The sequence below is a fragment of the Siphateles boraxobius genome, unplaced genomic scaffold (genome assembly GCF_051911475.1).
Source record: "Siphateles boraxobius isolate OS27281-9 unplaced genomic scaffold, OSU_SipBor_1 32, whole genome shotgun sequence".
NCBI classification, from domain to species: Eukaryota; Metazoa; Chordata; class Actinopteri; order Cypriniformes; family Leuciscidae; genus Siphateles; species Siphateles boraxobius.
In genome coordinates this window covers 2,647,384-2,670,837 of record NW_027508942.1, presented here as the reverse complement: position 1 = coordinate 2,670,837, position 23,454 = coordinate 2,647,384, and the positions used below count along the sequence as shown (strand labels likewise).

Genomic DNA, 23,454 nt, shown 5'->3' with positions numbered 1-23,454 from the left:
ATGTTTTTTTTTTTTGTATCAGTAGGCCTACTTATTTATCCTTAATAATAATAATTTCATTTCAAATACAGTTCCTAAATGTTATCTACATATAAAAACACATGTTATTCATGATGATTAAGTATTGTATGTAATGGAAATGTATTTTTACTGTTAGTTAAGTGAGGCAAAAGAAGTTAGAATGAAGAATAAACCGAAATTCCCTGCATTTAAACAATTTCTGCCCACGTATTTGAAGGCTATTGGATCATCGAGGCTAAACGTCATATTATGCGACTACGCATTACTTTTTTTTTTTACGACCTAATAACTACGTTCTGCCTTACGATCAAATGGTGCAACGGAATATAGTACAGAGTTAGTTACAAACTAGTTAGTAGTTACTAAGCCTCTAGTGTGGACTTTACGTTCCAATTTAAGAAAGAACTTACGAACGGCTGGTGCAACCATACCCAGGAGAGCCGCCGTCTGGTTCATCATGCGCAGCTTCTCTCTCTCTCTCTTTTAATGCTTTATTTGAACATTCAGTATACAGTGAGTGTGCAACAACAAAATTAGAACACAACAATAAGTATTAAGAATAACAGAAATATAAAGAATAGTTAAAGAAAACACTTCTTCAACACCATAGCACAAAACAAAAATAGAACAAGGCAGTAACAAGAAAGAAAGAGGGCATTAATTAAATTAAAAGACATTTAAACAGAACAGATGCACGATCTTTGATGACGACCGGATTCACCTAATGACGACAACGATCTCGTACGAGTGTGTTTCGAGTTTATTCCATAGACTGTAAGGTTTATTCTCACACCTTCAGTTCCACTAATGCTCACAAATCACTTCACAATATTATAGCCATATAGTGTCATATTAATTCAAATAAAACTGATTACAAAAAAACAAAAACCCCACTACATGGCTTATGTTGATCTTTTCTTGTACAAACAGACACTGTATTAAGCAGTACATAGAGTATTAAAACGTAATGAAACGTATCTGAATCGTCTGTGTATTTGACAAATATAGCATTTATTTCACTTCGGCTGTGATATAGTATGCAAACGTCCTGCTTTTTTTATTATTTTTTTTATTGAATTTTAATAATAACAAAACAGTTTACACACAAGAGTACATATAACCATACATGTCAGGGGTAGAGAAGAAATGAAAAAAAGAAAATAATAAAAAAGAAAAATAAAGAAAATAAATAAATAATAAATAATAAATAGGCTACTGAAAGACTTTTTACAAAAACAGCTTGTACTTGTCAAATAGCTGTTTAGTTTTCATAGCTTTCAGGTTTTTACTTTTGGCAATAGTTTCAAAATATATCCTAACATCAATTTTAACATGTTCAAAATTTGGTATTTTTCCATTCCATTTGATGCAAACGTCCTGCTACACCGTGGGAAAAGTGGTGAAGTGTGTGGTATTTGTGGCTTGTACCTTTAAGATGACGCGATACCTCAGCCAGATGACATCACCATGGCGGAAGCGCAGTTAAAGAAGCTGCAGCACTGTGTACACCCATTAGAACCCTGAATAAAAGAACCAGAAAACGAAAAGTCGTATATTGTAGTTAGTTCGCCATGCATACGATTTCAAATATCTAACGTTAGCGACTTCAGTTTCATCATAATAAATGATGGGAGAGTAAAGCTGCTGGTGTAGGTGGTGACTGACTTTCTAGAGCAGAGTGACTGAAGTCTAGCTCAAGTGTTCACAGAGAGACTTCAAACTGCACTATTAATAGACACAACTTATACTGACTCCATACGGAAGGATATACTTTACGTATTTGTGCTCTTTGGGGGTGCGGAGCTATTAAGGAAGTTCCTGGCAATATCTAACTAGCCTACATTTACAGAAGGTAAAATCGCTTTATTTCATGTGACGTTTTAAACGGATAAGTCATTCTAGTAACGTTAGAGTAAAGGTCATATCTGGTTCTTCTTTACGAGGCCAATCAAAAAGACCTGACACACCTCAAGCATTACTCGTTTTGTTAAGCTCTAAAATGTCATATAGATTAGTGTTTTATACAGCATCAGCGCGCGCTGCACGGTGACAATAGCGTTTAATGGATAAAGTTGTCTGTTTTAAGTGCTGACGTGTCGTTTGGCGAGCGGCCAGTGCCGCAGCTGTAGGACACGTCACACGCCTGTCCGCTGTCCCAGCACCTTTAACTGGGAGTCAGCACTCAAAGCCACGTCAAAATGTCAAGAACCAGTCGAAGGTCCAAAGCTTTGCACACCAGTAACGGGCACGCTCTGGCCGGATGCGATCCGCTGAGAGCGGCGCGCGTACGTGTGCGTGTGCGCGTGCTGCTGCTGTGTCTCTGCGGCGCGCTCTCGCTGGCCGTGATTCTGGTGCTGTATTTCTCTGCGGAGTCCAGTACCAGCAGCACAACACAACACCACACCGCAGATCTCATCAGGGACAGGGTGAGTTCACATCGAGCTAAAGTATGGCAATGCATTTCAACACAATCATACTTTAAGCCAAGGGATGTAGACCCGAAGATGACCCTGTCATTATTTGCTCCTGATTTATGTAATTGCACCCTCATGGTTAACTAAAACAATGAAAAATAATATAAGTAAACCTTAAATAACACAATATAAATATTAAATTAAAAACGTAAACTACATTGCTTATGATGTAACGTTACAGAGAGTTCACTCCCTATGTACATTTATATGTTTTGTTGTTGTTTTAATTATGTTATCTTTTATGTTTGTATTTCTGGTATGCTATTCAGAGATTTATGGCAAACACGAATATGATACACACAGTATGTGAAATAGAAGTGATAAATGTTTCTAAAAAATTTAAATAAAAGCTAATTCACAATATATTAAGGAAGACTTAAATAGTACCGGTCAAAAGTTTGGAAACATTACTGTTTAATGTTTTTGAAAGAAGTTCCTTATGCTCATCAAACCTGCATTTATTTAATAAAAAAGAAAAAATAATATTGTGAAATATTATTACAATTTAAAATAATGGTTTTCTATTTTAACTTACTTTAAAATATAATTTATTTCTGAGATGCAAAACTGAATTTTCAGCATCATTACTTCAGTCTCAAGTGTCACATGATCCTTCAGAAATCATTCTAATATGATGATTTATTATTAATGTTTGAAACAGTTGTGCTGCTTAATATCTTTTTTGGAAACTGATCCTTTTTTCATTGATAAAAAAAAACAGTATTTATTCTAAATAGAAATATTTTTTAACAATATAAATCTTAACTATCACTTTTCATAAATTTAACACACACACCCATGCTTAGGCCTGTCGCGATAATCAATAAATCAATTTATCGTACGATAAAAAAAATGAGCTCGATAATTTTTCCGCCCGCGATAATTTCCATGCTTGTTCTCTCTCTCTCTCTCTCTCTCTCTCTCTCTCTCTCTCTCTCTCTCTCTCTCTCTCTCTCTCTCTCTCTCAAAGAGACTGGATGTCAATATCAACGCTGACCGCCACACATTGATTTTCGAATGTTTTTTTAAATTATTACTGTTTTTTCCCCACTGGGCTAATTTTCAATCGTATTTGATTGCAGAGCGCCGTAGCGCGTCCCTCTCTCGCGCGCGCTCTTTCACCCTCATATGAGGCGCCGTCTAGGGCTTAAATCAAACTTCATTCACGCACACATATATGAAACACTTGCATACACATATATTAAGTAGTCAAACATACATGTATACTGCTGAATGCTCAAACAAGTACATATGAAATGCACAACGACACACCTAAAGTCGCTCACGCACATACATGCAAACTCTACACACACGAGAACGAGATGAGCGCACACACAATCTCTCCACGCACATATGAGACGCGCGCACACACACACAAACTCGCGCACACTCATATGAGACGCGAGTGCACGCACACACATAGACACACACACACAAACTCAATGAGACGGAGCACACACACACACAAACTATCCGCGCACATACTCATATGAGACGCGAGCACACACACACACACAAACTAGTGCACATACTCATATGAGACACTTGCTCACACAGTACATGATGCATATGATTCTCGGTGTGAACGGAAGTCACACATTGGTAAGTGCATTTTTTGTTAACAGAGACAGAGTCCATTGCTTTTATTGTTTTTGGTTGTTTTGTTAATTTAAATAGTCTTTAGAAATAAAAGTTTGATCTTTGAAAAGGTGTACCTGCATTATTATGCCATTATCATTATTTTAGATGAAAATGGTCTCAGAACGACAATATTATTGTTTATTATCGTTTATCGCAATAATCTCTTGGACGATTTATCTTCCAGCAAAATTTGTTATCGTGACAGGCCTACCCATGCTGAATAAAAGTATTAATTTCTTTCAAAAAAGAAAGGAAAAAAGTACTGACCCAAAACATTTGAATGGTGTATATTGTTACAAAATTGTTATTAAGCATAACAACTGTTTCCAACACTGATTATAAATCCGCATTTTAGAATGATTTCTGAAGGGTCATGTGACCCTGAAGACTGGAGTAATGATGCTGAAAATTCAGCTTTGCATCACAGGAATAAAGTATATTAAACTAGAAAACCATTATTTTAAATTGTAATATTTCATAATATTCTTGTTTTTTTCCTGTATTTTTGATCAAATAAATGCAGGCTTGATGAGCATAAGGTACTTTTTTCAAAAACAATAGAAATAGTAAAGTTTCCAAACCTTTGATTGCCACTGTATAATTCAGTTAGTGTTCACACTGCTATTTTCCATATCAGGTAAAGTGACTGTATTGACTCTACCATGCTCCAAAAGTGACAAAAATACCATGAAATAAGCTAATTGTGCATCATATTCCATCAGATATTGCATGCATAGTTATCGTATGACACACGAGTTATGGACTACTTTTATGGTGCTTATTTTGTCATTCAAATCACAACCCAGCTAACTGTAGTTTTTAACCTGCTTCAACACACCTGCCCTGAAGTTTTTATTAATTTTATTCAGATTTGTTTAACCAGGATTGGAGCTATATTCTACAGGAAGGTGATTAAACATCCTTGTAAGCCAAGATAAATAGTCATATATCTACCTCTACCTTATTCTTTCTGCAGCTTTCCCATAAGCCAAGTAAACACTCAGTAGCGCAGATAAAGAAGTTTGCAGCGCAGGTGGATGGGCATCGGCTCTGGGAGACTCACCTGCGGCCCCTCCTGATTCAGCGTGTGCCTGGGACTGCAGGAAGTCAGATCATACGACAGGTAATGCCACAGCCGGAACAACACATATCTCTGGCCCACAATTAACAATATACAGTAGCCATTGAAGTGGATCAAAAAAGTTCATCAAAGTTGTCCTAAGACAAGAACGGCTATTGTTCAAAATCCATGTATAAGTTTAATGAACCACTTCAAATGTTGACTACTGTACATTGTTTCCTGTTGGTTGTATTTCTTATTTGTAGCCAGTAACTAACATCATTGCTCTCTTCTTAAAGGACAATTCCGGGCAAAAATGAACCTAGGGGAAAATAACACATTGGCACAGAGTCGACCTTTTTCTGGGATGCGTTTTCATGATAATCGAAATATATTCAGTTTTATCTCTTATTTTTTACCACAGATTAGCTTATTACGCTAGTGTATGGGGCATAGAATAGGTAAAAATAAAAATCACTAGTTAATACCACTAAAAAGGTTCAAAATAGCCCGACACTAACACTGTAGCATAATGAGGGTCCCTACCTGCAAACCGAAGCATTGAGAACTTTGTAAGTGTACAGACAGTGTAATAAGGAGATACTTTATAAAGACAGTAAACTTTCGCGTATACAAGCAGGAGCCATCTTTGGAAAACAGTTTTAACGTTAGTTTTAGTTTCTCGACCAATCGAACCACGAACGCCGTGCTACGTGCTGGTCGATAGTCAGAGTTCAGCTCACGTAGCACAGCGTTCGTGGTTCGACTGGTCGAGAAACTAAAACTAACGTTAAAACTGGGTACATTCGATTATCATGAAAACGCATCCCAGAGAACGGTCGACTCGGTACCCATGTGCCATTTACCCCTAGCTTAATTTTTGGCCGGAATTGTCCTTTAAAGTCTCTTCTGCTGATAAGCATGCAGTGAAGTTTACTAAAGTTCTCTCGTCTCTTGTCCAGCATATCTTGTCCCAGCTGGGTTCACTGTCGGCAGGATGGACGCTGGAGGAGAATTCCTTCGTTTCATCCACCCCGAAGGGTGACGTGACCTTCACCAATGTGCTAGCAGTGCTGGACCCCTCGGCTCCTCGCAGGCTGATCCTAGCATGCCACCACGACTCCAAGATCTTTCCCACTGACCCTAAAAACCCCAGGCGAGTGTTTGTGGGAGCCAGTGATTCCGCCATTCCCTGTGCCATGATCATGGAGCTGGCTGCGTCTCTGGACACACAGCTTAAAGCCCTCAAACAACAGGTAGATCACAATCATGAGGAAGAGTTCTTCTAGATATCTTCTAAAGCCCTATTCGGTCGGGACTCATTTTCTAAACGACGTTTGAGATACAAATCTTATCACCTGATCTCTGTGAATAATGTACCGATTGAGGTGGGACTAACATCTCTGTGTTTATTACAGAGGCGTGTTTTCTAGATGTGGGCGTTGCAGAAGGTCACGTGCTGGGCTTTCGTAGGACTTATATGTCTTTTTATTAATTATTTATTGATATTTTCATTTATTCTAAAAACTCTATTTAAATAAACTTCATGCATTTATAGAATTGCATGTATATAATGATCCCATGCAAGACATCTAGACAAGTATCTTACCTGACACTAATGTTAAAGTGGGCAGTTTCTACAATCTGGCTGTATTCATTTTATAATTGTATTTGTTTGTTGGATACTAGCCACATCGAAATGAAAGAATGCAGAAGATTGGTGCGCAAACGGTAGCTTAGGTAGTTAAAAAAAATAGGATAGGATAATACAATATCAGCAATCGCAGACATTCGCATTCGGACTGGATTAGATTTCTCCGAGGGCCATTGTAGGTAATGTGAGGTTGTGTGTGTGAAAAACACGGACATGGCCCATTTGGACAGGATTGAAATCACAAGATACGCCTGTAAAACACGTCCTCCGGGAAAACTAGTACCGTCTGAATAGGGCTCAAGAAACATTTGCATTTTGAGGGCATTTGAAACAGGAAAGAGCTGCATTGTGTTGAATCTAGCCTGAAGTGTGTGTCCGACAGAGAATGAGACGCTGTTTGTGTGCCACAACACATCACAGTCTACCATAGTCGTTCCTCTGTCTCTTCTTCTCTCCAGAGGTCTGCGCTGACGTTACAGTTGGTGTTTTTTGATGGAGAGGAGGCCTTTGAGGAATGGACAGACACAGACTCTCTCTACGGTTCTCGTCATCTGGCTGAACTGATGGCTCGTTCCCCTCACCCTTCTGGAGCCACCAAAACCACTCTACTCCAGGCAGTGGTGAGGCTGTGTGTGCCAGCATCAGTCTACCGTTATATATATATATATATACACACACACACACACACTGTCGTTCAGAAGTTTGGGGTCGGTAAGATTTTTTAATGTTTTAAAAGAAGTCACTTATGCTCACAATGCTGTATTTATTTAATTAAAAATACAAAACAAACTCAGTAATATTGTGAAATATTATTTCAATGTAAAACAGCTGTATATAGTAAAGTGTAATTTATTCCTGTGATCAAAGCTGATTTTCAGCATCATTACTCCAGTCTTCAGTGTCACATGACCCTTCAGAAATCATTCTAATATGATGATTTGATGCTCAAGAAACATTTATGATTATTATCAATGTTGAAAACAGTTGTGTACCTTTCTTTTAGGATTCTTTGATGAACAGAAAGTTAAAAACAACAGCATTTATTTGAAATAGAATCTTTAAATGTTATTCTTTACATTTATTCATTTAGCTGACGCTTTTATCCAAAGCGACTTACAATTACTAGATATGTCAGAGGTCGCACGGCTCTGGAGCAACTAGGGGTTAAGTGTCTTGCTCAGGGACACATTGGTGTCTCACAGTGGATTCGAACCCGGGTCTCTCACACCAAAGGCATGTGTCTTATCCACTGCGCCATCACCACCCATACATATACATATACGACAAATTAGAACATAATTCCAGATGTTTCTACACAAACACTTAAAATCACTCTGCGCGACAGTATAGAAATATTTTTTGCTGAAAGTAAATAACCTATTATTTAAGAATAATAATATATAATGTAAATTTTTTTTTTACGTTTTAACAAGATTCAGTTGGCAAAAGCACAAAACAAAGTATTAAAATTAAAAATTGAATATTTAACAATATTTTTTAATTGTATTATACTTTACAGTAGATTTTGTATTTAAATTTTAGTTTAACTAATTGTTAACTATTTAAACCCCACACCCAAGAAAAAAACTGGTAAATTGATTTTTTTTAGATTAATATTATTAATGCCCTGTGCATATGCAGGTTTTTTTTTAATGCTAAAACTGTATTTTTCTTCCAGGATCTGTTAGTCCTGCTGGATCTGCTTGGTGGCCCAGAACCATTGATTGTCAATCACTTTGATAACACAGCAAGATGGTTTGACCGACTCATCACTGCAGGTAAAAAAAACAACCCAGATTGGGTTTCCACCTACAGACACATGACCTCTACAGTCAGCAATCCTCTCTGTTTCTCTTTCAGAGAAGAGACTCCACAAACAGGGCTTGTTGACATCTCATCCATTAGAACAGAGTTACTTCAGGAAGGATTTTTATCTTGGCCCAGTGCAGGATGACCACATTCCATTCTTAAACAGAGGTATGGAAACAGTCAGGCAATATACACTCATGTTCAAAGGTCTGGGGTCAGTAAGAATTTTTTTTTCTATTTAAGACATTTTTATTTCAGCGAGGGTGCATTAAAGGGGTCATGACATGCGAAATCAATTTTGCCTTGATCTTTTGACATATAAGAGATCTTTGTACCATTAAAACATCCTGCAAGTTTCAGAGCTTAAAAGTCTCGTCGGATATTGCGGGCAAACATATTTGCATATTACCGCCTCCAGAGCAAGAAATTGATGAATAATTATGCATCATCGCACCATAGGCTCTGCCCACTGGCGTTCAGTCACTTGATATTCCTACACTGGATGTGAACGTCACGTCAAAAGCAAATAAAGCCCATTAAAGAAGCTGTGCCTTAAAACTGATCATTTGAATGATCCCTTTAAATGGATCAAAAGAGACAGTTAAGACATTTATAATATTACAAAAGATTTTCAAATAAATTCTGTTCTTTATATTTATCAAACAATCATGAAAAAGTATAACGGTTTTAGCACAAATATTAGGCACTACAACTGTTTTCATCTTTGATAACAATCATAAATGTTTCTTGATCATCAAATCAGCATATTAGAATGATTTCTGAAGGATCATGTGACACTGAATACTGTAAAGAGTAATGATGCTGAAAATTCAGCTTTGATCACAGGAATAAATTGCATTTTAAAATATATTTAAATAGAAAACAGTTATTTTAAAATGTAATTTATTTGAAAATTTTATAATTTTTTCTAAATGCAGCCTTTGTGCATAAGAGACTTCTTTCAAAAACATTTAAAAAATATTTCTGACCCTCAACTTTTGAATGAATGAATGAATGATACACATAATCACAGTTAATGGTTTGTGTTTACCAAACAACATCAAGCAAATGAATGAAAGGAGTTAATTTTGTCCTGTTTGTACCCCTGAACCAGGCGTTCCAGTGCTGCACTTGATCCCCACACCGTTTCCTGTTTTCTGGCACACACTGGATGACGTGGAGGAGAGGATGCACAGGCCCACGGTGGAAAACCTCACTAGAATCCTGGCCATCTTTGTGGCTGAGTACCTGAGCCTGTAAACATGCTATAAGACGTTTACTCGCATGACCACGTGTTCAGCGCAGTTGAATCTGTGATGGAGCTAATAATGATAATATCAGAACGACCAAAGAGACACACATGCAGCATAATGATGTGTTTATTTGGAGTCTGAATGGTACATTCTGATGATATTCCTATATTTTTCTGCTGAAAAGAGCCACATGTCATAATAGGACAAACACTCATATGTTACGGCAGCTGTATGAGCCCTGATGCCATCCTTAAAGAGACGGTGAGACCATAACTTTGTGGTAAAAGACTTCTTTCTTTTGACCGAGAATAATGAACTAAAAACCGTCAGTTTTTCAATCATTATTTGCACAGTATGTGCTGATGAACTACATTTTAAATGCTGTTGCATTCAAGCTGTGTTGTGGAAACCAGTGTCAGTGCACTTTACAAGAATGTCAGAACACAGGACATCGAGAGACACTTGTTTGAAGAACCTGTGAGGAGAATTTCATGAGGCCTGATCGAGAGATCTAATCTTTTATATTCCTTCGTCATTGAGCTGTTACCATTATCTACCAAAAGACCAAACGAAGCGTCTGCTGGATATTTGTAATAAACGTAAGGAATCACTGGAACGGAGTCTCTTAAAGGTTGTTGTTACACTGTGATCTGTGCTGAGTCACAGCAAATTAAACTGAGTCTGCTACTGTATTGATATGCTACTCTTTGGGACCACAAAAATATATTTTTTTTAAGTTGCAATGATACGGAAGTAGAGACGGATCTTTTTTTTCTGGAGTGTAACATATCTGAGTGAAACGGATTACAGCAAAAGAAAAAAACGTATGACGAGACTTGGTTCAATCCTTTGGTTTTTAATTGAAAGTTGGCAGGTCTGAATTTGAGCTTTCAGTCAATTGTAAGACCGGAATGGGTTTATGAGGATAAATTAATTGGAGTACGTCACCAGATACCGGTCTGTTTTTTCACTGGAAGGTGGAGTTAACATTTTGATTCAAAACAGACATGGCCAAAATGTTTTTTCTTCTTTAAAATAAAACCTGCACGGATTAATCTTTCACAATAAGATCAATAACATCCTTTAGAAAATAGGGTGAATTTTCATTTCATGCCGACTTAAAAAAATGTACAAAGAGGATGATATTTTAGTTTTTGTAGCAATGTAAAGATAATGTGGAAAAAATGTTAATTAATCTCAATTCACTAGTTTCACAAGTAAAATGTACTTGTTTTCCTGAACTACAGTATGCACTGGAACACAAGGTTTACTTTTTTATTCTCAATAAGAGAATTTTACAGAACTTTACAAAAGTTTTCAGGTACACTTTATTTGAATGTGACCCTGTTATAGTGTAAATATACATTTAAGTACTGCGTAATATTATATGTTCTTACTATAGGGCTAGGGTAGGATAAGGGTTTGGTTGAGGGTTAGTTGAATGTAATTATGCCGAATTTATAGGCATTAGTATAGTTAATACATGTAACAATGACGCATTAAAATAAAGTGTTACCAAGTTTTCAAAAGTAAAAAAAAAAAGGTAAAATAAAAAAATGACATATGCTGACAGTCGATGCTCTGTATTGTTAAAGGTGCTGTAAGTGATTTCTGCCAGACTGTCATCCAAACCCACTTCAGAAAGCACAACCACATAGTCAGCAGATTCCCCTGACTCAACACTACACAGTGATTGATTTATAAAGACACCTATTTCAGACTATTTATGATTTATGTATGTGCAAACACACTTACAGCACCTTTAAATGACAGAACTGCATTGGTTCAGTAGTGTGCTGGTCCCAGGTGTCTGAGAGGAGGTGGGGGGGCAGAGAGCTGCTGGGAGCAGGAGAAGAGTGAGCTGGGGCTTCCTGGAGGAGAGAGATCCTCATCAGAGCTCAGGAACACTCCTGATGATGTCCTGCTGGAGCACAGGATATCAGGTCTGAAATATGTCAAACTGAGACCAAGTATTAATATGTAAATACATTATTGCAGTTAGAGATCTGTGCTGAATTTTTCGGTTTGTGATTCTTCCAGCAGAGGGCAGCATGGAGCGATGTTAGAGAAAGAACAATAGAACAACTGCTTTTCTTTTATGCCTCTTTAATCATTTAAGGCAGAGGTTCTCAATCATTTGAACTCAGGCCCCGTGACTTTTCCATTTTTCGAGAAAGGTTTTTAAAAATAAAAATTTATAAAAATGCTAGCGTTATAAGATTTTATACTTTTCCAGACCTAGAAATCATACTGTTAAAATTAGACTAATTCATATATCCAGTGGAAACCCTGAAATTGTTGTGAAAAGGGGTGAATTAAAATAAGAAATACATTGGTTTTCAGTTTTTTTAGCTCAATGTAATGCTTGTTTTGTCTTATTTTAAGTTCACCCAAAAATTAAAATTCTGTCACCATTTACTCACTCTCAAGTTGTTCAAAACCTGTGTGAATTTTTCTTCTTCTGCTCAACACAAAAGATATTTTGAAATATGTCTGTAACTAAACAAGTGTCGGGACCCCATTGACTTTTTTATATATATTTTTTTCCAACTGGTTACTCATATTCTTCAAAATATCTTCATTTGTGTTGAGCGGAAAAAAGAAATTCATGCCGGTTTGGAACAACTTGAAGTTGAGTAAATGATTTTAATTTTAAAAATAATTTACATTTTTGGATTAACTATCCCTTTAAGTCCATCTCGAGTTCCCCTAGTTGAGAACCACTGGTCTAAAGCCAAACTTTTCGTAGTGCTCATAGGAAAGTAAGAGTAGGCTATGTCAGCAGGGATCGACTATGTTGCCGGATCCTCGTGTGTTTAAAGTGAGGGAGTTGCTCTTACTCTTGTCGGCTGGTCGCAGCTCTGTCCCGCTGTCGACGGTTCTTGAACCAGTTGCTGACTTGTGTAGCGGTGAGTCCAGTGACTGCAGCCAGATCTCGTTTCTCTCTGGGCGAGGGGTAAGGCTTTCTGCAGTACCACTCTCTCAACACACTACGAGACTTCTCCTGCGAGCAGAGGGGGCAATAATACCGCTTGAAAGCTCTCCCAAACAGAAGCAAGATTATTTTGAGACTAAAGCAAAAAACGTACACCTATTGTGTTTAACCCTCTGATGCTGTTCACGTGTAGGTCAAAAAGTACCACCCCCCACCCCCTTTTTAGGGGAATTTTAGGGGATTCTGTTGTACTAAATTATATCTGCAGTAGTTATAATCAGTTTATTAACTTTTTTAGCATTGGCCTGAAAATAAAATGTCCAACTTAAACCGTCATAAATCTTGAATGCTTTGGCGACTTAAAGTTGGTCTCTTTTTAAGGAAGAAACTTGGCAGATTATCGCTGAAGTGAAAAATAAAAAAGTGAGCTTGAACAAATTTATAAAATGTTACATTTATTGTTATTGAAAATGCTCAAAATACAATTTTCAATTACATTTTTTATATGACATATACATGTTCCAAAACACACTTTACTCTAAAACTGAAAAAAAGTCAAAGTCATAAATCTAAACAAGCCGTGTTCAAAATGTTAGGTTGACATCTCAAAAAATTAGCTTTCAGTAAGATTTGATTTGGGCCGCAGTACCAAACGTTTCCACTAGATGAAAATAATTCGCAATCATTTCCAATGCTGTCATTTTTTACCACGAACAATACAATTGTGACTTTTTTTCAGGACCATGTAACGTTTTCAAATTATGTCAGTGCCAAAACCTTTACCAAGTTCCGTAGCATTCCGATAAAGTAAAATATTCTAACCAAAAAATTAAACGAAACGTAAAATGTTTTGGTAAAAAAAGACCCAATAGCACCAGAGGATTAAAACAGTGTGCTACTACACCACCAGACTTGAAAACCTTGAAGCAGTAGCTGGTCTCCTCTCCATCCCAGATGGTACGTGGAAGAGGAAACTTGCGACGAATGCGGTACTTCCCCACGGCTCCCAGAGGACGTCCCCGCTGAAGCTCAGCCTCCATGTAGTGAGCGCGGAGCCAGAGCTGTTGGAGGAGAGGGTGACTGCGCGGTGAGAACACGTTCCCCTCTAACAGGGCGTACAGCTCAGAGAAACGGCAGTGGTGGAAGGCCACTGCAGCCCTCGCCTTCAGCACGCTCTCCTGACTCTGGGCCATGGACACATACACGTGGGACGAAGTGGAAACAGAAGGTAAGGAGCATAAGAAAGAGGACAAGCGATCCATGCTTCCACTCTGGAGAAGAACCTCACAAACACATGCCACCTGCTCTGGGGAGAAGCCCATCGCCATGACCCAACCAAGGATGGTGGATCCTCTCAAGGGATACTAGGAATTGTTCTGCAAAACAAGTTGTAAAATGTCCCACTACATTACATCTACACGACAGCAAGCTTTACAAGAATACAGAAACGTGCAAATGAAGTGTGCAGAACCAAAGTACCTTCTGATGTGAATGTGGAGTAGAAACTCTCAGGTGAAATAGTTCTCACAATAGTCCTTTTTGTTGTCCGGTGTGAACAAAACTACATAAAAAGCCTGCACTTATTGTTTGCCAATAAGTGCAGCTGATGAGTGTGTCGGATTTTTTGTTTTAGCAGGTTTTACCTTCAGCCACAAAGACCCGCCCAGACAACTTGGTACATGCAGGTAACCGGAGAGCATAGGGGTTAAAAAAACAGACGGGCACCAACACACACACAGACCTTTCAAACTAAGTGTTGTTTGTATTTGTATCAATTACCTGGGGAAAATGTCAGGTGCACACTTATTTAAATGTGAAGGCAATCTTATTTTCTAATCAAATCATGGTGGCAGCATTTGTTAGACAATTTGGTTAGACATTGCATTGTAGAAATAAGTTTTTATCTATCTATCTATCTATCTATCTATCTATCTATCTATCTATCTATCTATGCAGGAATATACATGCGAGTATTGATATGAAGAAAGTGTGTGTTGGTTACCTTCTAGAGTGAGAACAATATCTTTTAATGTCGATGTACCAAGACGTTTCAGTAAAAGAGCCTCTAAAAACATGTATCTTTAGATTAATTTTAAACAAAGAGCATTCAGGTAGCATTATATATGTTTATTACATATTACAATAAAATGGAATATAAAAAATAAAATAACTATTCGATACAAAAACACCTCTGTAAAAAGAGAAGTTGTTTATGATAAGGACAAAAACTCCCTTTGAAATAATCCAAAAAAAAGTCTTTGGTTTGATCAGCTGCATATTTTTCTGTTTGTACATGAATGTGAACTGAAAGTATAAAAAAGTGAACAGAACAAACAAATAGAACTCTACTGACTAAAATACATGTGCAGTAACATAATAATCATTACATTCTGGAAGAGTAATAGCAATACTCAGAGACAAACACATATACACGCACACATTCCCTTACTTTCCAAAAAAAGTTGAAATATTGTCCAGGTGCATAGGGGGAACTTTGGCAAGTCAATATAACATATTTCTATGTAACATAAATGTGAAATAGATGCTACACAAAGCAAAAACTAAGACAAAATGGAGTGTAGACCTAAGCTACAATGAGGGAAACAGCTTTAAGGTTATCATAAAATTACCCAAAAATGATTGGTAAATGCATTAAATATTGTTAAACACAAAAACAGACGTAAAAATACAGGTATACTTTGGGCTAGAGTTTAACACAGGTTGACTACTGTGCACCAAGGGAAAACATCAAAATCTCACAGGCGTAATATTCCACAAAAGACTTAAATGTACAGTTGAATGGTTTAAAAATAGCACCAGATCTTGTAGGGCCAGAAATAAAATGTAAATGCTTCACGAATAAACTTAAAAATGTGCAAAACATACAGTGCTGCTCTGCATTAAGCAAACCAGTTGTGTTAAAATAAGTCATACTTGTAGATCTGAACCACCTACACTAAACTGCATTTGATCAAAATTAGGTGAATAAAAAAGGCAGACATTTCCTGTAGCTATGTGGAAATCCTAGAATTAAAATATTTGATTTCAAAATATAAAAAGGGGAAAAACAAGACAAGTGAAAAACATTGGAAAAAAAGGGAACATTTCACTGTACATGTACATGGTGGATCTGTAGTGTAAGAAGTGGCTGTTTTTAAACAGTAAACAAATCTTAGGGTTCAGTTATCATGCAGAACAGTTGCATAGACTAATATTCAGTACTTCAATTCCCTTCAAACAATAGAGCCTACATACGTTTATACACAGTTTCATGGTAATGAGCTGGAATGCTTGAGTAAGCTCAATGGTTTATCTACAGAAACCAATGTCAATTATCTGTCATATCAAAACATACAGGATTTTCATGGTCAGCTTAGTGCACCAGCATGAACTTATTGTATACAAAGAATATAAAACAACAAAAATGGTAAGAGTGCTTCACTGCGTATTCAAAGTAGGTCCAAGCATCTTGCCATCCACAAATCTGATACATGCACCCATCCACTCACCAAGGTAAAGAAAAGGCATTAAAACAGTACCTGAACCAAGCTGTTGCATGTAGTTTATCCAATGCAGTTGTGACAGGCACATTTAAAGGTTAGTGTGTTCCACCCAGTGCTGTGCGTTTATTGAACCGCTCTATTGGATTTCCTTATCCCAGTGCAGGGTTCTGCCCGTGCATCTATGGATCTTTATGAGCCACCTGTACAGGGGTTTAGTAGTAAAAGCTCCCAATGCCTAGCAGATGTTCAGACCCATTTCACTCCAGGATAGCCATAAACATGTATTTACCTCTATTACATTGTCTCTAGGAGGGAAACCTAATATGACTTTTTTGCTTAAATGATAAAAGTTCTGTTCAGAGTCATTTTATCTATAACAATAAGAAGTAACAAAAACGTAAGGAACAATAGAAGGCATTCCCGCATGCTCTTCACTCCCAGATAAAACAATCTTGATTGCCTTGTACACATTAGTGCCTTTTTACCAGCCATGGTAGCCCTTATAACAAGCCACAAGCTCCGTTTCATCAAAATCAGGGCTAACATGTAACTCAAACATAAATTTCTAGAGGTGAATATTGGTTATACAAATGACAAAACGGCAGTGCCTTTACCTCTACTGAAATTAAAATCCCTAGTCATGCCCTTGCTTAATACATTGTTTTCACAAATGAATTCAAGATATGAGAGAAGTTCTTTTCAACAACTTCGTTATTAGTTTGAATACTTCCACTATTTAAGCCTTAACCTACACAAGGAAAAGTGAGGAAAGACTCGTAAATCATAGTTCCTCTAGCTTCAGGGACATGGTTGAATGCAACTCTAGCGAGGCTGAGATTTAACACGAACTGCATCTAGCAGGCTGTCAGCAGAACTGGTAATTACAAGCCCAGGTCATCATCCACAGGGACAGACTGCAGTTGTGTAAGAATTTTTGAGTCCCCGTCCATGTCCTCCACTTCATCCAGCTGAGAATCTCTCTCTACGTCCTCACCCGGAGGAGGAGTGCCCAACAGGAGGGACTCTCCTCCTGGTAGGCCCAACAAAGCAGGGTCCTCTGGAAGATCCCCTTTCCCACGTATGTCAAATAATGTCAGACCAGCAGAGGAAGACAGTGGGACAGGGCTCCAGACTGGCTGGGAAAGGTGGGGCCCAGATGCCACACCGCTACAGATTGGACTGAGTGGCAGCATGCTATCAGGGCTAAGGGCCTGCTGGGATTGTAGGATGCCTGTAGGAGTGGGAGTGCTGGATGAGTCTGGCGTGTTCGGAGAGGCTCCTGGGGTTGGGTTGGCAATGGTCCCTGGCTCAGGGCTGCAGTAAAGTGTAGAGGACCCAACAAATCCCAAAGGAGATGGTTGTAGTGAATTTAAGGTTTGAGCGGTGAGTAAAGGTGCTGGTTGATTCTCGAGTGAGTGTACAGCTGAGGTTTGAGGATCAAAGGTGCTGTTGCTTGAAACCAAATTGTCTGGGACGGACTTGACAGGCATGCTGGCAAACTGGATGCCAGCTGGGATAGTAAGGATGAGTTTGCCGTTTTGAACACTTAGGATGGGACTGCCCCCGATGCCACCTGCTAGGAGGAAGTTGCCTGGACACAAAAGCAGAGTAAAGACATCTCATTACAGAACAAAAAAAAACAACATCTATTTTCCACTGCTGGTGAAATTAACATTTGTGACATACCTGGAGAGGCAGACGGAAGCTGAATCACCCCAGAGTTGAGAAGCTGAACACCCGGGATTGTTCCAGTAGGGACACTCTGTGGAGGCCCTATTGGGCTAAGGCGTATCGGTCCCTGGGCAACACTCAATCCTGTTCCAGCTCCAGATGTCAAAATCTGGAAAGCACCTCCTGGGGATGGGATGGAAAGAGATGGTGTTGCTGGGACCACCTGAGGGAAGGAAAGGGTTCCAGTGGAAGTTCCCGCAATAGATGTCACAGGCATAAGTTGAGGCAGTGACAGGGGGACCAGCTGAGGTTGGCCTAAGTCTTTGGGTTGGGATATGGGAACGACTTGAGTCGGGGAGGAGATGGGAATGACTTGCGTCCCCATAGAGGTCTGTATCTGTTGAAAGGTGGCTGAAGTAGATTCATCTCCTAGCTGAGGCGGATGTCCATCAGCCATCTGGGGGAGTGATAAAGCACTACTGGTGATTAGTGTGGTGGAGCCATTTTGATGCTGAGCTTGAGCAAATCTTGGACCAATGTGCAAGGTCTGTGTCTGAAACTGAGAGATGGGGACTTGGGGTAACTGTGGATTGACCGGGGAGACTGGAACAAGCTGGGGGCAAGATGACACTGTGGCTCCAGATGTAGGCTGCATCAGTTGAGAAACTGGAACGCCCTGTATCGATGGTACCACCTGGGGTAAAGACAGCACCTGAGGGCTGGAGACAGAGCTGCAAGTTGGTGAGTGAGGGTCAGCCTTTCCTAATACAACAATTTCCGGTGGATGTGTTGGCTGTAATGGCACCATGGGACTGGAGATGACTGAACTCCCACAGACAGTTGTTGACGCAGAAATACGATTTGGGGCGAGTATCACCGAAGGAAGAGACGTGGGAGAGATGACAGAAGTAGAGATGGTGGACGAGGAAATAGAGTTTGTAGGCACTGACTGATTATTATCTGGATTCTTCAAGGCTTCTGGAAAACTGATGAAATCCAGCGGAGAAACATTGCTGCTGGCTGTTTTGGCGTCCTCGCTAAGAGAGAGAGGTATTGTGCTGGTTAGATTGGCTTGTGGATTCAGAACCACAGTGGGCAGACTGCCTTGGGCCTCCATATCAATGATCCCTCTTTCATCTTTGGAGATTACTTGAGCCCCATTAAGTAGCAATGGTGCATTAGCTGTAACAGGACTGAGAGTGACTGTGTGGCCATCGCTCAGTGTCAACCCATTAATGATGACCCCGGTTCCTGCCCCTGAGAGTATAGGGCTCCCATTGAGCAGCAGTGGATGAGAGCTTGTGAGGAATCCCCCCGTGCTGTTGAGAATAAGCTGACCAGTACTGCAAGGAGGACCAGTGAGGGATATAAGAGAAGCATTGGAGCTGCCCGTCTCTACAGCAGCAGGTTTGTCAGTAATATCCTCCAGATCTCCTTTGCTGGCTTCATCTTCTGTGCTGTGGTTCCCATCAGATTCACTAAAGAAGAGACGGAAATATTACATTTGGTCAAACAGTCTTAATGTAGTTTTGATCAATGTCTACCATCAATGTTCAATCATCTTTTTTCACGTGTTGACTACTGTAATGGTCTCCTAGCTGGGGTATCTAAATCATCATTCGACAAACTGCAATATCTACATAATTCGGCTGCTAAAGTATTGTCTGGGGTCAGGGCTAGGGATCATATTACCCCTGTGGAGTCTTTGCACTGGCTCCCTGTCAGGTACCGCATTGATTTTAAAATCCTTATGCTGTCATATAAGGCTTTGCATAATCTGTCTCCTCAGTACTTAACTGATCTATTTATGCCTTACACACGACGCCGTAATCTGCGTTCCTTTGTTCTAGGGGTGATAGAGCATTTTCTTCCTGTGCTCCTAAGCTTTGGAATTCTCTCCTGGCCGACATCAGGGAAGCAAATACATTAGTGACTTTTAAATCTCTTCTCAAAACTTTTTATTTTTGGATTGCTTTTACTTTATTATTCATTTTGTTTGTTTATTGTTGTATATAAAGTGTGTAGTTTTCTCTGTTGTTATGTTTGCCTGTAAAGCGCTTTAAAAAAAAAAGGAACTTTTAAAGGTCCTATATAAAATAAATGTATTATTATTATTTTTGACATCTGTATCAATCGAGGAGAAACCTAAATAAAAATCAGACCCAGTAAAGCTTGTGGTATGACAAAAAAAACTGGATTACTCTCTACCGCTTTTAAGTTATTACAGACATTACTTGTTAACTTAAAATCAGTGCCAAACACACAAAAAAAACCAAAACATATGATTTTTCAGATATTCACCAGTGGTCAACTGATGTATCGCCAAGGTTGATATATTGGCATTGGCCAATTCGTTTTTCTTAGTTTTTTGGCAGATGTGTTGGAAGCGGGACTTTTATACGGCATAAAACGTGTACTCTGTGCGTAACGGTCTGTCTGTGTGAACTGAATGTGGACAGGAGAGTTCAGCTGTCACTGAACAATCGCCAAACTTTAAACCCTTGATTTCAAAACTATGCCGCGCTATATCCAGTTGCCCACTGTCATATACATGTCATTTTCACTGTGTGCTGTATGTAAAATTAGTAACCTTGTCTTTATTTGAATAAATATGAGTTGGTTAGTGTTTACTTCCTTTTTATTCATTTTTAACAATTTCTTTATTTGTGAAAATACTGTAAAAGCATTTCAGAATCAAAAAGTTCTAATTTATTAACTAAGTCAAATAAATTATTAATATAACCGCCTTATATGGAACTTACGCCTTATACACCCTGTTCTCTAAAATATCGGCATCAACAATAAATAAATAAAAATCAATATCGGTCGACCACTAATTATCACCCATTGATTTTATGGTTGAAACATTTGATGACACTTATCTTGAGAGGGACGTCTCTTATAAATACTTTGGCATCTGGCTTGATAAATTGATAAATTGATAAATTGATTGATAAATTTTTGGTATATTGATAGAGCAAGGTTAGGTTTTTATTTTTCATTTAAAACAAAAAGTGGACTAATCTATTTCTAGCAATAAAAACAGAGTACCTTGACAAAAAGTGGACTAATCTATTTCTAGCAATAAAAACAGAGTACCTTGTTGTCAGTATTGGACTATAGTGATGTAATTTATTATGCACCTTTGTTTTACTGCATGTAATCTATCATGCTGCTTTACAAATTGTAACTGGTGCAAGTATCTGTACACATCTTTGTAATTTATATGAAATGACACAGTGGACTTCACTGTGATTGAGGAGGAAAAATAAGGTTAAATTTTATTTCAAAAGCTTTACTGGGCAAGATACCATAGTACATGTCTATTTTGCTTACTATTGCTAGCATATATAGAACTAGATCAACAGAAAACTTTTACTTAAGACAATTTTCCTCCACAGAGCTCGGTAGATCTGTCTTTTACAATCATACTATGCGTGGAATGAGCTTCAAGGTATACTACTAAACATGGAATCTGTACCATCTCTTGATCTGTTAAACAAATACCTAAAAAAATGTTTTTATAGAACAATGCTTTAATATTATTATTATTATTTCCATTATTTTTTAGTTCTTGATCTTGGTATGTTTTTTGTTTGTTGAGTCTGGTTTTCATGTAGTACTTTTGTATTTTTATGTGAATTATTTTATATTTTTGCATTATATTATGTTATCTTGATGTAATGTATGTATGCATGTAATGTATGTACATATAGGCATTTGCACAACATACTTGAGGTTTTAGGGAACAAAAGAGCAGTTTATTAAAAGAGATTGAAAATAGTTTATCTAGCCCTAGTCGATAAAACGAATATAATAATAAACACTAAAACTACACTGTCTGACATTTTGTTATCTAGGCTACTATCTTTGTGTGGCTTCTGCAATACTTACTTCTGCCTTAAATCTTAATGTAGGATATGATATATATATATATATATATATATATATATATATATATATATATATATATATATATATATATATAAATAAAGTCCATATATATATATATATATATATATATATATATATATATATATCCCCTCAATGTCTTCTCCATCCTGAGATTTATCAGTCCATGGACAGAAAGTAAATGTGGAGCAGAGTTTCAGGAAACTCGAGCCACTCCTGGCGCCCCGATCTCACATTTCACAACAAAGCAACATGCTTTCAGCCTTGTTTTCTAAGATCTCCATGTCATTTTCACATGTCAAACACTTCAGTTAACAATGATAATCCAAGAAATATATTTCACTTTTTCCACAGCTGCATCACCCAAACAATAAAATAGGCCTGCATGAAGAGTATACAGTAAAGTAAGAAAGCCCTCGTCCTAGTGTAAACCTCGCACACAATAGAGATTTGTTTACAGCTCTTTTCTCTCAGTTTGGCTCAAGAATGTCTCTCTGGGGCCTTAAAGAGAGCCCTGTTAATCGAAATGCAATGCACTTACCTTTTGCTGTTGGTGCCGGACGGGGTCCGGTCCCTCTGACGGCGATTCTTGAACCAGTTGCTCACTTGAGTCAAAGAGAGTCCGGTAACTTTGGCTAAATTCTTCTTCTCGACCGGAGTGGGATACCTGTTGATCCTGTAACATTCCTTTAGCGCGTTGCGCGACTTCTCCTTGAAGCAGTACACAGTCTCCTCTCCGTCCCAAATGGTTTTGGGCAAAGGAAACTTTTTGCGCAGTCGGTATTTGTCCACGGCGCCCAGACTGCGACCCCGGGTCCTCTCAGCCTCCTTGTAGCGCGCCTTCAAGTAGAGGTCTTGAAGGAACCCATGGTTACTCGGGTGGAAGTCATGACTGGCTAGGATGGCGTATAATTCTTTGAATTCCTCCCGGTGAAATGCGACCAGAGCCTGGGCCTTCAGCAGGGTCTCGTTGCCACGTAGCAGATCTGCCGAAGGAGGGATGGTGGAGAGGAATCTCCACAGGCGATCCACATTGCCCGCTTGCAGGAGCGCTTCGCACAGACATGCGACTTGATCGGTGGAAAAACTGAGCGCCGAGTTCTGGAAAGTTTGGAGCAGTTGTTCCGAAACCTCGTCCGGGTCCGGATCTGGATCCGTCTCCTCTTTCACTTTAGCTTCGTCTTGCGTTGACTCCTTTGGGCCGTTTTCAGTTTGTTCTGAGGACTCCAAAGACAAGGAAGCCATTTTTATTTTAACTTTTTTCCCTTCAAGTTCCTCCTCCCTCCCCTTCTCTGTGTGTGTCTCTCTCTCCCCTTCTGTGTTTAACTCTCTCCCATTCTCCCGTAGGCGAGCGAGCGAGCGAGCGAGCGCCGCTTCAGAACGAGGCGTGCGTGCGTCACGCCCCTGCGTTTCGTCAACCTCCCCCATCCAGACATCATCATCATCATCCTCCGCAGGCCTGCTGCTGCTTTACCATTGTGCAATCCTCACTCTTAGTTTGTGTGTTTGTTTACAACTCCT

General features: G+C 38.7%; 3 protein-coding genes across 4 annotated transcripts; 1 reads left to right on the top strand and 2 right to left on the bottom strand.

Annotated features, from left to right (window-relative positions):
- The first annotated feature begins 1,470 nt into the window (after positions 1–1,470).
- qpctla (glutaminyl-peptide cyclotransferase-like a) lies at positions 1,471–10,864 on the top strand. Its single transcript, XM_077194512.1, has 7 exons — positions 1,471–2,447; positions 5,113–5,259; positions 6,159–6,452; positions 7,309–7,470; positions 8,529–8,628; positions 8,711–8,827; positions 9,774–10,864. Exons 1-7 carry the CDS (start codon positions 2,220–2,222, stop codon positions 9,917–9,919), a joined length of 1,194 nt encoding a protein of 397 aa, XP_077050627.1. The 5' UTR covers positions 1,471–2,219; the 3' UTR covers positions 9,920–10,864.
- six9 (SIX homeobox 9) lies at positions 10,021–14,461 on the bottom strand. Of its 2 annotated transcripts, none has more exons than XM_077194513.1 (4): positions 14,327–14,461; positions 13,768–14,223; positions 12,753–12,916; positions 10,021–11,836 (listed from the first exon to the last, which is right to left on the bottom strand). In XM_077194513.1, the coding sequence occupies exons 2-4, from the start codon at positions 14,173–14,175 to the stop codon at positions 11,698–11,700; spliced, it is 711 nt and encodes a 236-aa protein (XP_077050628.1). In that variant the 5' UTR covers positions 14,176–14,223; positions 14,327–14,461; the 3' UTR covers positions 10,021–11,697. The 2 variants fall into 2 exon arrangements, with proteins under 2 accessions (XP_077050628.1, XP_077050629.1); XM_077194514.1 differs by having other exon boundaries at positions 10,021–11,833.
- Positions 14,462–14,959: 498 nt separating this feature from the next.
- Positions 14,960–23,361, bottom strand: six5 (SIX homeobox 5). Its single transcript, XM_077194511.1, has 3 exons — positions 22,475–23,361; positions 18,037–19,499; positions 14,960–17,941 (listed from the first exon to the last, which is right to left on the bottom strand). Exons 1-3 carry the CDS (start codon positions 23,359–23,361, stop codon positions 17,232–17,234), a joined length of 3,060 nt encoding a protein of 1,019 aa, XP_077050626.1. The 3' UTR covers positions 14,960–17,231.
- Positions 23,362–23,454: the final 93 nt, after the last annotated feature.

Excerpts from the sequence above, each read along its gene's own strand:
- qpctla (XM_077194512.1), top strand. The coding sequence starts at position 2,220 with ATGTCAAGAACCAGTCGAAGGTCCAAAGCTTTGCACACCAGTAACGGG. Across the intron at positions 6,453-7,308 it reads TTAAAGCCCTCAAACAACAG|AGGTCTGCGCTGACGTTACA; the intron begins GTAGATCACAAT and ends TCTTCTCTCCAG. Across the intron at positions 8,828-9,773 it reads CATTCCATTCTTAAACAGAG|GCGTTCCAGTGCTGCACTTG; the intron begins GTATGGAAACAG and ends CCCCTGAACCAG.
- six5 (XM_077194511.1), bottom strand. The coding sequence starts at position 23,361 with ATGGGGGAGGTTGACGAAACGCAGGGGCGTGACGCACGCACGCCTCGT. Across the intron at positions 19,500-22,474 it reads TCCGGCACCAACAGCAAAAG|TGAATCTGATGGGAACCACA; the intron begins GTAAGTGCATTG and ends TCTCTTCTTTAG. Across the intron at positions 17,942-18,036 it reads GCTTCCGTCTGCCTCTCCAG|GCAACTTCCTCCTAGCAGGT; the intron begins GTATGTCACAAA and ends TTTTGTGTCCAG.
- six9 (XM_077194513.1), bottom strand. The coding sequence starts at position 14,175 with ATGGCGATGGGCTTCTCCCCAGAGCAGGTGGCATGTGTTTGTGAGGTT. Across the intron at positions 12,917-13,767 it reads AGACCAGCTACTGCTTCAAG|GAGAAGTCTCGTAGTGTGTT; the intron begins GTTTTCAAGTCT and ends CTCTGCTCGCAG. Across the intron at positions 11,837-12,752 it reads GCTGCGACCAGCCGACAAGA|CAGGACATCATCAGGAGTGT; the intron begins GTAAGAGCAACT and ends CCTGTGCTCCAG.